This window comes from Temnothorax longispinosus, chromosome 6, assembly GCF_030848805.1.
Source record: "Temnothorax longispinosus isolate EJ_2023e chromosome 6, Tlon_JGU_v1, whole genome shotgun sequence".
Taxonomy (NCBI): Eukaryota; Metazoa; Arthropoda; class Insecta; order Hymenoptera; family Formicidae; genus Temnothorax; species Temnothorax longispinosus.
In genome coordinates, this window is record NC_092363.1 from 16574421 (window position 1) to 16590786 (window position 16366).

Consider the following 16366-nt stretch of genomic DNA (forward strand, 5'->3'; position numbering starts at 1 on the left):
AAGTCGTGCGGAAGAGATATGAGTCGGGTAGGGAACGAAGGGGGACGTATATATAAATACACGCATATGTAGAGAAGCAGCCTGATCGGACAGCCATCGTGGAGATCCTTAATTGTCCTTTGCGTGGTACGTTATTGTAACAATTTATCTCTATATACCTCAGCTCGGGTAATTGCGCGACTAAATTGTATCTATTGTTTCCTTCACACAGGACGAACGCGCGCGCCCTACGAACAATCGTGTTCGCGACAGCTTGCAAGCCTTGCGTCTTCGTTTCGTCGTCTCACCACGGCGAGATCTCTTATTCGCTAAGAAACGACGTCTCGCGCGAGAAACTCGGCACGCCTCTCGTCGTAGATTCAAAAAACAAAGAACATCTCAATATATTAAATTATATATATATTAAGAAAATGGTACACATAATTTTCAATTTATAAGCGCTACCTAATCGCCTTAGAAACTACGGGACCTAAAAATAATCGCTAAAAAGAACTCTCTCGGCTCCTGCGAAATGCCAGATAAGAAAACGTTTTGTTCTGCGCACGTCTAGAAGCAGACAGCAACAATAAGAAGTAATAAACAATTTCTTTTTCTTTCTTTCCTTGCGCCAACGTAATTTTGCGACCTGACTTTAATTAAGCTTATGACAATAAATTACAGCAGTCTTGATATCGTTTTATCGTCAACACTTTGTACGACCTTCTCGAGAATGCGGTTCTTGTTTCGATCCACGCAATTTCTTACTCTCCCTTTATTCCTTCGCGCGAGGGCCCTTTGCGCACGCCACGTGTGTGCATTGAAAAAGAATTTATAATGATACATCATCAGTGGTTCATCCTGTGAAAGCAACGAATGCGACTGCACGAACGAAAGGTTTCTCCTTATTCTCTTTGTTTTCGCGACTCTCTCGTTTCTCAACTCGGATATTCCGGACGTTCCTTAATCGATTGTTACAAACACACCGTGCGAGCACGAGTAAAATAGATACGATTCGTTCACGCAATAGCCCGCAAAGTATACAATACTTAGTACCTTAACCGCTTAATGTATAAGTACATTGCTTTTTTTAAACACCAGAAGTTACACAATATACGAATATATCGATTCTGCTTTTCTACGCCGAGCGTATCCAAAGTCGAGCTGTGTGAGAGAGCAATGCCTATTGTTTCTCTTTATATATATATATATATATTATGTACATATATCAAGCTTACAAATATAAGATTTGTTTAAACGCGTTTGTTTCATTTTGCGCTGCCTCCTGACTTTTAATGGCCTCAAAAAGCACTACGCCTAAACATTATACACTGTATCGGAAGACGGCGTTTACCGTAATATTGCAAAAATAGTAAAAAATTTAAAAGGGGGCACATTTCTATACACAATTCCACATTATCGAGAGCTACGGAGAGCGCGCTCCTCGACGCTCCTCTCTCGCGAATCTCCAATCAGATTCAAGTCCCGAAAGTTGATGATAAATTTACGTGTTTGCTGCGTGTAATCACACATGTTGGTTTGACGAATTTTTGCGAAATGCGGTTTTCCCCCATGAACGGCCTGAGAATGCGGAATTAGCTATAGAAATTAGAAACATCAACAGATCACATTCACTTCTCGCAGAACGCAACTTTATTACTTTCATAAGTCTGTCGAAAAAATGGCACTGCTTGCACATCGTTCTCTTCATGCAAATTGTTATTACGTTTCCCTCGCTTAACGCAAAGAGCTTGTTAAATAATATGCGAGACCACTGCGGGCTATGTAGGTGACCAATTTACGTTCGCTTTCCTCTCGAGACGAGCGTGCTCCACGAACTTGCGACTCGATCGTTTCCTTTTTTTTTCTTTCCAACTTTTATAGAAAATATCAGCGATGAAATATGAGGGTGCAAATGACTGTTGCGCGGCTTTCTCGTTGATTCTATTCTTACAACCGTTAAGACACGTACCTTGCAACGCAATTATAACTGCTGAAATACTTTGTTTCTCTAGCAAGTAAATGTAGCGCGAGTAGTTACTGGTGCAAGCGTTACTTTACGCATTCCAGAATTATAAAAAAAGGTAGAAATTGTCCATTGAAAAATACGAATCTATTATTGAAATGTATAATTGAAATCTATTAATTAGAAGTGACGATGAATTAAAATTCCATCGATAAAATTTTAATGTACATTCGATATATATCGAAGAATGATCGTACAGGCAATATGAAAATTTTTAATTAAAGTATCAATTGTGACGGAAGTTATGATCCTAAAGGAGAATATATAAGTGGCATACCGAGCGATTTGGTCTAACTGTAGGCGTGATCACAGTCGTACAGCCATTTGTTACCTCGTATTTTTCACAAACAAGCCTAAACTCGGATCACGTAGGTTCGCATCGACCGTCACTGCGCTCCGATGAATCAACGGATAATTAAAAATATAATTATATCGTGATGTCATAATGTTCCATAAATGACTAAGCGACCATTCGGTTGAAAGATAACGGAGAATTGATCTATGAATCTAGGCAAATTTGAGATATCTCAAACAGTTCGTAACATAAATATTTCGAAGATTATAAATCGTGTAACGATCGTAATAATGCGAGTCGCAGTAGATAACGTTCTTACTGATAACGCGAGTCAGTTCTTGCGGAACAACAAGGAATGTCCGAAAAGTCTTCGCGGACATTGAGCAAACGTTTTCCTCTTTTTTTTTTTTTTTTTTTTATTCTTTCGCAAACAAGAACACACATTTCGCTACACGAATAAATGAAAATGATTTTCGTGATAACTTAATATCAAGGATCAGCCATGCCATGAAAATAACAAATGCAGTAATCGTTATATCAAAATTACGAGTGATTAAAGGACGACACAGGTCTATAGCAAGTACTTTTAGTTATAAATCGTGATATAAATGTTCAGCAAATATCCCTTTATAGATATTACAATTTTTACGCAATTATTATACAATATTCTAGTGATTATGTGTATGCTTTTTTTTCGTCTGAACCGTGCCGATAATTCCTCCCCGATGTTGTCAAAATACCTCCTCCTCCTCCCTCCCCCTGCGCCTGCCGTCTCGCGCGAATTACGCAAAGTGCGACGGGCGATCACGTAATATTTTCAACTAGTGCACAAACAAACGCAATTACAATGTAGCCCGACCCCGTTTTACAACGCAGAGGAAGAGTTATTCGCACAGGACAGAGCGTATAACGTTTGTAATTGGTATTATTGTAACTTGTCAAAAATATAGTGTTCAATTTTAATTCGCCCTATTGTTGGTTTTCTTTGTGCAATCGAAGTAAACGTTGTTGAATGCGTCCTAAATTCAAGAGTCACATTCGTAAGCATTTCAGCAGGATTTTGAGATTTAATTTCAAACACGGATTAGTCGGGCACTGCCTGAAATATTGGCGATACTCGGAACAAACTTGGAATTTTGCTGCTCGATATATACATTCATTATCGACATATACATATTTCTTTCTTCATTTCTATAATGGTGAGAACCAATTATTATTATTATTATTATTAAAATTGATCCAATCAAACGTTTGCCTTTTAGATACGATAGATAATAATGATCGAGCGTACACAACGATAGTATGTCATCAAAATGCTCCAAAATGCGCGAGATAATTGATGAAACCAACAACGGGGGACAGTAGTATATAAATATTCAACTGTATGTTTTCTTTGTTACACGATAATATTAGCTAATCATCCACTTTGTTACTCTCCTATTACTCTATTTTGTAGCTAAATTTGTTGCTTTCACAATAATTTATATTCTAAATATATTTTATATTTTTAATTGTGTTATTTAAATGTTATAGAAGTAAAATAGTACAATATAATGTAATTGTTTGTAATATTCATATAACCCTATTATTCAAGAATATCATTTCTAAACGTTCCGTTAAACGTAACGCGATCGTAACTTTCCTCCGATTATTCAAAACATGAAAAAGGTTCTCTCGCATTTTTTCCGTATACAAAGAACTGTTATGACTTGGATATGATCCCATTATTTGTAACATTGTTGCCTTAGATACAAATACTGTGGAAGGAAGTTCGATCGCGGAATATTATTGAAAAAAAATCGCATTCTTTATAAGTACCTTCTTTTTAACAATTTCAACGATTTAGTAAACGCGCGTATTTCTTTTGTCGATTATTGTAAACTCGTACATCTCAATATCAATTGGGAATTTACTTTCTCTATCACGTGGTGCACACTAGCCACATAAAAACTGAGACATCGAAAATAGTGCACTAATTGCTTGATATTTTATCTTTTATTTTAAATAGTTAAATCTAATATATTATATTTATACACACGTAAATAGTGCCAAAATGTGCCAAGTGGACACGTGAGGAAAAATACAAAGAAATAAATATATTTTAATATTATAACGTTCCTGTACTTATAAAGAATGCATTCGAATGAACGCAAGAAAAAAATGCATTATTATAAATGTTTCTCTCTTAAATCCTAAATAGTTCTTTGAAAATGGTGTTATGGTATATGCGGCCTCTAAGAAAATTAAAATATGCCGTCTACTTATCAGGTGAGATCTCTCACGAAATCACGTAATGTTATATCGACCGGAAGAGTCGGAAAGAAGAAATGAAAGGCGAAAACCTTGGATATTATCTAGATATTAAAAATGTCAATAATCAAAAGAGAATGGACTTTCTATCTCTCTAAAATTGCTTCTTATATCCTCAATCTAATTAAGAATGTATAGCACATCAAAGAAAAGTTTATTTCAATAATTCTTATTTATTCCTACATTATTCCGTATTGTAGCATAATTTTTAAAAAACAGTAATCTTTAGACCATATATACCATAATAGAGAAAATTGTAATTTTCATTTTTAAATAACATCTATTATATTTTAATATTAATAATCTGCAATAAAAAACTGACGTAATAAAAACATTCATTTATTTTTTGGCCTCACTTTTTGACACTAAACTATGAAGGTAATTGAAAAGGGTGGAGAAAAATAAACGAGAAAGAAAAAAAAACCAGTAACAACTAGCACTGTTGCGAATGTCAGAGAATTCCACAATTAAGTAAATGTCTGCTACAACAATACCCCTTTGTGTTACAGATAATAATAATAAAAAAAAGAAATTCTCGATTATATCTCTCGAAAGATTAATCCTGTGTAAACTAGTCAACGTCTTACAAGTCGCGTAAAAGTGTCGTTAGATGTTTTGTGCGGGGTATTAAACTTGAGTTTAATAATTTCATAATTCTCGAAATTGTAATAATACATATGTATATTAAATAAAAGTAGTAAAATTGATTATTGTAACATTTCATGTCTATACGAGGAAAAAATTTGATAATGCTGTCCTATCTATCCTATAATCGTTTATATCTTAGGCAATTATATATATATATATTTTTCTCATCATGAGTGTATAGTCATTTTTTTATCATAGAGTTTAACAACTACATCTTTAAAATGAATATACGCATAGAGCCGGGTACATAGACGTACTTCACACGTCCTAATTAGCATACTTGTAGCATGCCACTGAACTGTAACACGTATGTCACGTTTGACTTGTGTATGCATTATATTTTTATATATATATATTTATGAGTTAATTTTTTTTTTGATTAAATTGAAAAATCCTAAGTATCTCTAACATCCTTACATCTACAATTGTAAAAGCCTACAACACGAAATGAGGGTAATTGGTTCAATAATCTAATTGAATAATTGATTGAATATTAAACTTCTTCGTTACTATCACACACTATTTAATTTAAATGTCCTCTAATAACTCCATCGCAAATACTAGTACACAATTAAGCATATTTACGACCTAAAAAGTAGATTGTTACAAAAAGTACGAAACATATACAAGCCACATTACAGAACGAAAGAAAGCAAGTGTATTTTACGTAAAATTGTTAAAAATATTAATCATCGTAAACTTCGATGTGCCCGAAGTGTAAATATTTTCCAACTGCCGATATACTTAATGAACGTAACGAAAGGCAGAACAAATTGAAAAAAGAAAAGAAGAAAAGAAATAAGCGGTAATAACACTGTTAGATAGAAAAGAAACGATAAACAAATGAGATATATATATGTATAATACCTTTTATATAATAAAATTGTTTTAGCGCTATCTATATTTCGGTTGTTTTGTAAACTCCCATATTCTTTATAACTACATGAGAAATCTTTGTTATTAGATATATAAAAACCTAGAAATTATATAATATATTTATATACCTCTTATATAATATTTATATCTTCAATATTAGGTTTTCAACGAAAAATATAAAATTTGTTAATACTTATATTATTACATTCAGTACGAATCAATTGGAAAATCCTATTAAATATATAGATTTAAATATAATAGAAATATCATTTTTTCTGTGACATACGTTTCACAGCTCAACCATCGAGAAAAAAATCCTCCCATTTTTTTTTAATGCAAGTGGGAGGAGACTTTTGTTGCGTTTATTAATATTATTAATTTTTCTTTAAACAATTATATAGTTTTCGAGGTCCCGAAACTTTGTCCACAACTGCGATTATATTGTTCTCGTGCTAAATGTTCTGTAACCCGCATATATTTGCGTTATAAACGCTGAATGTGTATAGTTAACACCCTGCTAGATATTTATTTTGAATTATGTATAAAATAAAACATCTTTGTTTTTTCTTTTTTAGGATCCTATAACGCTTACATTTGAGCGTTACATTTAAAAAAATGTGATATTCACTGAATATACATACATATATATGTATGTATAAATATACTGAGAGAAATATATATTTTAAGATTACACCAGTAAAGATTCTATCATCTTCGCGTACTCACTTTGGCGATAAATCAATCGTATTCTTAAAGTCAATTGGATTCTTGCGGGTACATGCTTACCGCGATAAGAAACGTGTTTTTCAGTGTTGTCACTGTACCAGAGTAAAAATACGAGTCCTTGCAAAATCGTGATACTACTCACATGATATTCTTTCAGAGTCTGCGGCTGCCAACGCCTCTTCGTTTTCTTTCTAACGGAAAGGCGGAAATTGTAACAACAGGATTCTAAGGAAAGGTTCGGGTCTAACTTGTTGAGACTACTGGAGTCTGACAGTACGGGCACTCGCGCTGACTCGGAGCGCACGTCGAACAGACCACGTAATGATTGCAAGATAGGGTGACCGTACGATTCTGCTCCTCGCAAACCATGCACTTTGTTGCCGTTTCTCTGTACAGCACCTGGCAATACAGCAATGTCAATAAGCTACATAGCATATAAAACATATGTATTCTAGTATCTCTAGCCATATCCACTCATTTGAAAGACACCGATTGTTTCGGCGATTTGTGACAAAAGTTTTTACCTTTTCCACCTCTTCCAGATCCGAGCGCAATTGCGATTGAATCGATTTCAAGGTGGCTATCGATAGTGATCTAAGTTCGCTTGTTTTCCTCAGTGTATGAAGATACGGGCCGCCGTTGGATGCCTTGTTCTCGACCCTAAGCGCTTTCAGAGCCTGCAAAAAATCCATTCTCTGGAGCACGGCAAATTGGGGCTTCGATATCGTGAGATAATCGCGCGCTAAGTTAGGGGAGATATTCACCTCGTCCCTTTGCTGTTCGGCGATAGTCGCCTTCCTTTTCGCCTCCTCGCTTTCCAATTGCCACGCCGCGCAAGCCGCGCGCGCTTGATTAATACGCTCGTCCCATGTCGCCAATTGAGCACGGCTCGACGACAGTTCGTCTCTGAGCCTTTGTACCTGTAATAAGCGTGGATATATACGACCGATATCGTCACTGTCTTCGAGATATATCCGGGAGACATTCTTTTAACATATCGTGCAATTCTAACCTCGGACAACGATCCTGTGTTACTTGGACTAATGGAAAATGCATTGACCAATGGAGATGCTGGTAGAGTGGGTTGCGTACGCGATGGTGACATTCCTTGGTTCGCAAAATCGAATAAACTACTATTGAATCCACTAAGTTTAGAAGCCGAGCTACTAAGTTGCGAAATGTGATTGCTAAATGGATCTGATATCTGATTTATAAAGGGCAATGTCTGAAAGTAACCGAAGAAAAACAAGTTAGTAAAACCATTTAATATTTATCATAATACGGGAGGATAAAAAAAGGTCAGCTTACGGATTCCATGGAATCTTGATGAGAGAATCTCGATCCGGTAAGAAAACCAGTCTGTAATTGCTGAAGCGGGCTCGAGGTTGATGGCGAGAAATTGGAAAGAACTGAGCGTTCAGCCATGCCCGGTATATTGACCGGGGCCGAGCTACCGAGTAGACCGGAGCTAGCTAGGCCTGCCGATATCGAATTGCCAATCGGTGAATTTGTATCCCTATGAATTGAGTCGACTAAATTTAATGGGTCGTCTAAATGTAGCTCGTCTAATGCATTTCCTGGAAAAAGATCAAACATCCGCGTTAAGATATTGCATAATACGTAAACATGGTATGCATATATATAATTGTTGGATACCGTCCACACTTACCTAGTACAGATTCCACAGTGTCGTTTGAGTAGAACGAATTCGAAAGTGGTGAAACAGTGGTTGCTAATGAGTGACTGCCTAATGTCCCGTTCAAATTGTACGCGATGTAGAGGCTCTGTTTCTGTTGGGCCTTTTCAGCTTTAGTTAACAAAGGATCGCTGTCGATGGCGACCATTTGCTTGCGAATTTCATTCTGTCGAAATCAACATCAATCATGTGATATATAAGAGAGATCCTAAATTATACGATTCTAAATTATATATCAATACTCCACGGAGTAAATCTAGAATCCAGAACAAGAACAAAGTGATGTAAATATGATTATTTTATCTATATTCTAATTTATAATAATTTATTAAATTGGATCTACGCTCATGCGAAACTTGGTTCTTCCACTCAGGTTCTAAATTCATTCCCGAAAGTACATGTGATAATGTTCGAAACACTACAGCGTGTTACATTGAAAAAACAAAACTTACAACTTGTATGAGAGAACTGGGGTTGTAAAGTATGTTCGTAAGTTTCTGCTGCGCAACCGCATTCATGGCGGAATTGGTATTATTGGAATTGTGCAGTTGAGCGCCAGGCGCTTTGCTGTGCGAACTGTTGCTACCCAAACTGCTGGTGCTGGCGGATTCCGAGACCTCGCCACTCCCATTCTGCAAGTCGATCAAGCGGTAACGCTAGGTTTTCAACATGGCATAAAAATACTATATTAAAATCGCTGATAAATAATATAAATTAAAGCAGTCTGTGCGAAATATGAAGGATCGAGACTCACGCTGCTGTCACTGAGTGGCTTGTCCTTGTCGTGCGAGCGCTTGTCAGGTGGAAGAGCGTTGCTGAGTATGTCTGCCAGATTCGCTCCGCAATCTATAGGTACCGCCATATCCCTCGCCAGGCTCATTTCTTCTGTTGATAACACTGCTTCCATCAACACACCATACCAACGTCCCAATATATCAATTTTGAGAAACAATTTTGACGGCTATAGGATTTAGCATTTATCAAACCGGCTCTCTACGTGTAATTCCAAATGTGTAATTCGCGAAAGAGACTCGCGAATCGCGCGACCCACTTTGCGACTAATGTGAATGTCCATTTCTATCAACGCAGGTTAATTTTAATCTTGGTTTACCTTACCTGTCTTCTTTTCCTAGTGCTAAGAGTTAGAAAAAGATAGAAAGTAAGTTAAACCGTGATTAAAGTTAATCTACATTGGTAGAAATGGACGTAAGTCGCGAACAATCGCGACAGTCAAGACAACTAGGTAAACGCGGTAATAAATTCTAGATTTCTCTCGTCGTACATGCACGGTATCATTGAACTCACAAAGCATATAATAAGACTGTTTTACGTACGATTGATGAGTGTACACTCACGGTCAACATGCGCGAAGGCGCAGAAGACGCCGCGCGGGCAGTAGCCAGCTTGTTGCACGTCGTTGCATTTAGTGGACTTGTAGATCTCCGGGTGGAACTGCTGCTCCGTGCGAGTATGACAGTACGTGCACGCATCTCCTTGCTCGCAGTTGCCCGGCTCGCCCCATTCTTCGCCATGTTTTACATTTGGGCATGGCGTCGAGCTGCAATAATTTGTTAAACATTTAGGAATTATTTCCCGGTGTCCGACTGGGCGATCAGTCGACGATACTTACCGATACTTATATTTCCGCGGGCTGCGCCGCTTGTCCTTGCTGTTATGATACTGCGGACAGGCGTATCCCTGTCGGCAGAGCCGCGGCGGTCTCTTGCACGGCTCGGTCTTGTAGTTGCTTAGCACATAATTCGTGTCCTGCCACTTCGGGTCCTCATTCATCAGATTACGCTCCTTGTCCAGTATGTTAGGCCCGTTTGACGAGGAGTTCGGATCCGAGTCCGGATTCTCCAACGCCTGGATCTCCTTGATGTCGTACACGGGCGGGCGCAGGTCATGATTGCCGTGCGCGAAAGCGCAGTGCGGACCATTCTTCACGCAAAATCCACGGGTGTCCGTGTCGTGCACGCACATGCACGTCTTGTAGTAGCGCAGATGATAACGCCTCTCCGTGTCGCCCGCGGTACGATGTAGGAACGGACACCTGTTCGACAAGATAATGTTTCACGACCTCGAGCTGACAAAACATGATGCTTTTTCTCTGTGCGTATTTCTCCTTTTTTTCTCTGCAATCATTAATAGTCACCCTCGCATTCCTCAGATGATGCCGATGTTAATATGCGCCCTAGGCTCATAATCCATTTTCTCTTGTTCTTATCGATTTAACGATTTGCAAAACAAATGTAATTATTTTCATATTAACAATATTATTTATCATATTCGATTACAAGAATTGTTTTCATCAATAAATAGACAATTAAACATTACACGATACTCTAAAATTTAAAATTTCTATCCTGGAACGTTGTCTGCAATTCTTTTTTCATTACAATTACATTATATGACAAAAGAAAATAATGCAAATAATTTTCTAATTAATTGTTAATAATAAAAATAAAAAATGTAATCATTTCCAAATTAGAAAACAGAAACAAAACAACTAAAAGTGATGGAAAAAATGTATTACGTATTAGCGATGATATTGAGATACTTAGAAATTTATTGTTAGATACATTCTTTTTATGTTTTGAACAAACCATAAGACATTGAACTAGTATTTTACCGTGTTATACAGTAGTATTTCACGGTTAAATCAATATACGTTTAGTTGAACGGCGAGCAAAACTTTAATGACTCGATTACGACGCACCTAACACTACGAATAAGGCTTAGATACATAGTGATTCTTTGTTGTGCCATCGTGCCAAGTACGCGCGGGAAAATCGATAAGAGTGGGCTTCCTTTGTTCGGCAACTCATAACATTGGAAATTTCGGGGAAGAAATTCACGATGTGTCTTACGATCGCTCGATGAAAATCACTTTACGCCGAGCGGAATAAAAATTTATAGCCATAAAAATAATTTATGGCCTATTTAATGTCGGTGGGCTACCGTTTAAACCCCCACGCGATGATTTTTCCTGCGTAAAACCGAACTACCTTTCACAGAAAAAGACAGAACGATTAGACGCAACTTTTCCGTGATACTCTTGCAGACGTGTCATTGTAATATTTATTTAATAAAAAAACTAAAAGAATTTAATTGTTGTATACACGCTGCAAAGTTTGTTCGATTTCGGTAAACAAAAATCGAGCCATTCTGTTCCTTGCACGTTGAACAAAATGACTTGTAATTTGTTGAATGTTGTTGATTATGAAATGGCCACCTGTTTATGCAAATCAAATGCGTATTTCGAGGCACGCGTGCGTGCGTATGTGTTTACGTTAACTGTCGTGGAAATGAAATTACAAAATGTTAAAGCGAGGCGCCGTTAAATATGGTATGTTAATTTATGCGCAAAGTGTGGAGAACTTTAACTTTCTGATGTTACAGTGTCACTGCTTCCGGCAAAAGATATGCCGGAATGTATAATCGATATCACGAATTATCGGGAGATATTGCGTTTTCCATTCGGAAATCGAGAAACGGAGACTCTTAATAAATATTATTAATATAATTCTCGCAAAAAATCATACAATTTATTAGAAAAGATGCTTTTTCTCGATCAGGCTGGATCTTGATAGTCTAATAACAGTAGATATTTCTGTGCACAGAAAAAAAAGAAGCGTCAAATCAAGACATATACTCATATATACGCAACAATCTATAATCTTGGAAATGAGATTATATTGCGCCAAGTTAAACGAAGAAAACTTGCTTGAACGAAGTCATTTATAATTCAACCAAGAAAAAAAAGTTGAAATTTTTATAAGATTATAGACTGTTGCATATGTACAAGTAAAGTATATAAATTTTGATTTGATTCTTCTTCTTTTCCCTATGCGTGAATGTTGTATACTTTTTTCAAATCAGTAAACTGCGCGTCGATTATTTGTCGATATTAAAAAAAAATCACTTCATGAGAACGATCTAGGTCATAATTGAGAACACAGAACACGGAATCGCGCTTCCTCCGAAGAGTTATCATCGCGGGATCATCGGGTATCGTCATTTATCGGGAGAGAATATTTACGTCGGAAGTGCGTTGTATCGGCTAAAAATGTCGCGGTGTCACGCCGCATTTCTCACCGGGGCAGATGTTACGTGTGCGTTACGTGTCAACGACCAACAAAGCGAGGACGGAGCACGACTCCGCTTCGTTCTCTCCTTTTTTTTTTCTCTCTCTCTCTCTCTCTCTCTCTTCCTTCTCTCAAGCCTCCGATTACCGAACTTTCGCAAACGAGCCGCCGTGAATCGTGGCAGCGGCGAGCTTCCCCGAGGAGGAGGAGGAACGTCCTTCCGAGTCGCATTCCGAGAAGGTTTCGCATGCGTTCCCGCGGCAAGGATCTGCCCGCGAGGTCCTCCGAGAGAAAGGTGTAACCGCGTCAGGCTGTGTGGCACCTAAGGTGCTCCCGTGCGCGCGCGCTATACAACAGAATATACTTTAATTCATGTATACGACGTAGCACGCGGCCACTGGTCGATGGGAGGAGGCGGGCACACGCGGACGCCTAAAAAAAAAAACGCGATGCGCAATTCCGCGCCGACGACGGGGTGCGCGCGGTATTTTTCTTTTCCCTCCCTCGCTCCTAATCCTCGGAGTTCCGCGCAACAATTGTCTCTCTCCGTGGGGAACGAAAGAACCGCGGGAACGCGCGCGAACGCGACGACGGAACGTAAACACGTACGTGCGCGCGCGAGGGCCACGTACGCGGCACGATAGCAACGCTACGTGTACATATATCGCGTTACGTTATATATACACACACGTGTGTATATATATATACATATGTATAAACACATACGCATCACACGTATTCTTTATCGTTACGAGAGAGCCGGTTGTTCGGCGATACCACGATACGAGAAAAACCGCGGTCCTGCCGTTCCTCGTCGACGAAGATTTCGAGGTGGAAACGTCGTCGCGAATGCCGTAACCGCTCTCTGCCATGATACCCGTGAACGAATACACGTACACACAACGCACACGTTCTATTCTCACGTACGCAGGCTTCTCACTGACGAAGAAGAACGCACCGTGTGCATCACGTAACTCGCCTCGCGACTCGCGATGCGCAATAGAAGAATAGAAAAAGGGGTAAAAAAACTTACTCGTCCCCATCGGGGCAAATGCCAGTCGTCTCGTCGTACTTGGTGCAATAATTGTCGGCGCTGTAGTTGAAGGTGCGGTCCCTCTTTCTCACCGGTCTGCGCCTCCGCTGGTTCATGAAGTGCCAGTTGAAGCACGTGAACGGTCTGTGCTGCGTGCATTTGCGCTGGATGAAGAGGGGACACTGGTCGACGCGGAACTCCTTCAAGTATCTGGAATGCGAATCCACCGTGCTAGACATTATTTTTCGCCCGTGGGTTGCCGCGCTCTGCCTCCACGCTGCCGCCTCGCCGCCGCGTCTCTATCTCTATCTCTCTCTCGCACGCTCGCTCTCTCTCGTCACCGCCGCTCATACATGTATTTTTGCGGATCGTAGGACGCGCGCGTCGCGTACAGGCCGCGTTCGTTGCTCGCGGCTCTCCCGTTCTTCCCTCTCCGTCTCTCACTCACTCGCTCGCTTTCTCTCTCTCTCCCTCTCACTCTTCCGTTCGCACGGTCCCTCTCTCTCCCCCTCTCACTCTATCTCACTCTGCTCCCTCTCTAGCCGCACCGTTACCTTCTACTTTTATTCTATCTCTCTCACTCTCGCTATCTCTTTCCCTCCCACTCCCTCTCTCTCTATCTCTTTATCTCTCTCACACACAATATGTTTAATTTTCCTTCGCACTGCACTTTCGGGATGTGTGGCGGTCCGCGGTCCGCGCACTTTCCGGCGCACAAACGGCCAACTCGTCAAGTCAAGTCGTCACATCGCACGTCTCCCTTGCTCGTGGGCTCGCGCTCTCGCCCTTCTCTCCCTCCCCCTCGCGCCTACGTGCCTTTTCTCTCGCGCTCGCGGGGTATCGGCGCTCGGCGGACAGATATACGATGCGCGCGACATGCTCCGCGAACCGCGGGCCGCGGGCTCCGCCGCCGCGAAGCTACGCGCACTGGTCGTTCACTCGGGCACGCGGCCCGGCTCCGGCCGGCCGCTACTTACGTGTAATGATTCGCCTTCTCCGCCTGAGCTGTCAACAAAGGTTTCGAGTCGGACTTCATCTTGGATACAACAACGCGAGCCACCGACCAACCGCGCTCGCGCACGAACACACGCACTAACACGTACGGCGTACGCCACCGACCAGCACGGCGAACCGTCTCGATCACCGTCACCGTCTTCTTCGTCTTCGCCGTCACCGCCACGACCACCGCTATCGCCGCCACCGTCACCCGGTCACCGTTCGCTACCGTCGCTACTCGCTAGTCTCGCTACCAATCGCTACCGTCTCGTCGTCCCCGTCGCCGATCCGTGCGCCGTCGTCGTGTCGTCGTCGTCCTCTCGCCTCTCTCGGCCGCTCGCGCTCGCTGGCTGCTGGCTCGCTCTTGTCCACCCGCCCCACCAGACCAGACGCGCGCGAATCCTATTGGCCGGGGAATGCGGGCCGCGCAGCGCGCACCGCGCAGTACGCGTTCTACGCGCCTCCGCGGGCCAATCGCCAGGTCCCTTCTCCCCCCGGTCACGTGACGCGCGATAGCTTTCAAGGTCATTGATGTTTTGGTTCACACGTAAACAGGATCGACGACGCTAGGCGGCTAGACACTAGACAACGCGGGACATGACGCGCGACGAGAATGACACGTAGCCGAATGCCCGATGCCGTCGTCGGCCCTCGTTTACGGCGTTTACGAGCCGTCCCACCTTCTCTTGGAAACCCGCCTTCCGCTCGAGCGAGTGGAACGAATGTATATCCTTGGATCTCCTCTCGTTCGCCCGTCGAGAGGGTGAGAAGAACTCCGAGGAGTGACGCGTCATCGTGTCTCAAAAGGGCTACGTTTTGATAAGCGATAGCATTGGGAACGGCCTTCCTCGCGCGGTGGCCCCGGGCCCCGCCGGTGTTGCTGGTTGCTTCCCCTCTCGACGGGTGTGATTTATCGAACCACGCGCCGACTTATCGAAATACGAGAGCGAGAGATAAGGAAGCGAAGAGCTCGCGACGTTCTCGCTTCTTTATCTCGCTTTATCTCCGAGCGCGAGACTCCCGGCTCGCGATTAGTCAGGTAGACGAGACCACTTGTTGCCACCGGCTCCCCGTAGACGCTCCAGGAAGTCCCGCTCTCGCTCTCGTCGAGAATCGATAGCTCGCAAGCGGCGGCGCGCTGTCGGAAAAAAGATCGCAGCATTATCTGCAACGTTATCACTCGTGCCGGCTAATTATCAAAATTATCATCGAGAAGAGTAATTCTCGCGAAGAGAGAATAAAGGGCGCTTACTCCGAGAATCCTCGTCGAGATTTGCGCTGCGAGATCTCGAACGGAGCGACGTCCAGGTTACATCTTCGATCGCTGTCGCTTTCGCCGAATCTCGCGCGATGCTTCGCGCTCTTGATTCATCCCATCCTCTCGCTCCTCCCATCGATGACTTTCGATCTCGTCTGAATTTCTCTCGCACGCTGAATCCAGAAATCCTGCAGTCTTATTTATCTATTTTATTTTTTTTTTATAAATCTATTCCCTCGAGATTTGCGTCTTTCCGCTTGAAAGCGCATCCGAACGCGGGCGAACGCTCCAAGGAACGGTCGCCCGACTTCACTCCGCAGGGAGAAAGTCGCCGAGTGAAGTAGGGCGACTGTCGCGATGAGAAATGAACAAGGACTCGAATACCATTTGAAATATCGCGCGAATCGATCGAACGGTTCGATCGTCGCCTCGTTTGAT

The 16366-nt window shown here is 41.5% G+C and overlaps 1 protein-coding gene across 16 annotated transcripts; it reads right to left on the reverse strand.

The window, feature by feature from the left end:
- Positions 1-382: 382 nt before the first annotated feature.
- On the reverse strand, positions 383-15026 carry Unk (RING finger protein unk). Of its 16 annotated transcripts, none has more exons than XM_071780930.1 (12): positions 14652-15025; positions 13675-13884; positions 10184-10606; positions 9888-10111; positions 9308-9435; positions 9006-9209; positions 8527-8719; positions 8166-8434; positions 7870-8082; positions 7622-7777; positions 7382-7552; positions 383-7256 (listed from the first exon to the last, which is right to left on the reverse strand). In XM_071780930.1, exons 1-12 carry the CDS (start codon positions 14708-14710, stop codon positions 7101-7103), a joined length of 2406 nt encoding a protein of 801 aa, XP_071637031.1. In that variant the 5' UTR covers positions 14711-15025; the 3' UTR covers positions 383-7100. The 16 variants fall into 16 exon arrangements, with proteins under 16 accessions (XP_071637031.1, XP_071637038.1, XP_071637035.1 ...); XM_071780937.1 differs by having other exon boundaries at positions 9909-10111; positions 14652-15024; XM_071780934.1 differs by having other exon boundaries at positions 9308-9438; positions 9909-10111; positions 14652-15024.
- Positions 15027-16366: the final 1340 nt, after the last annotated feature.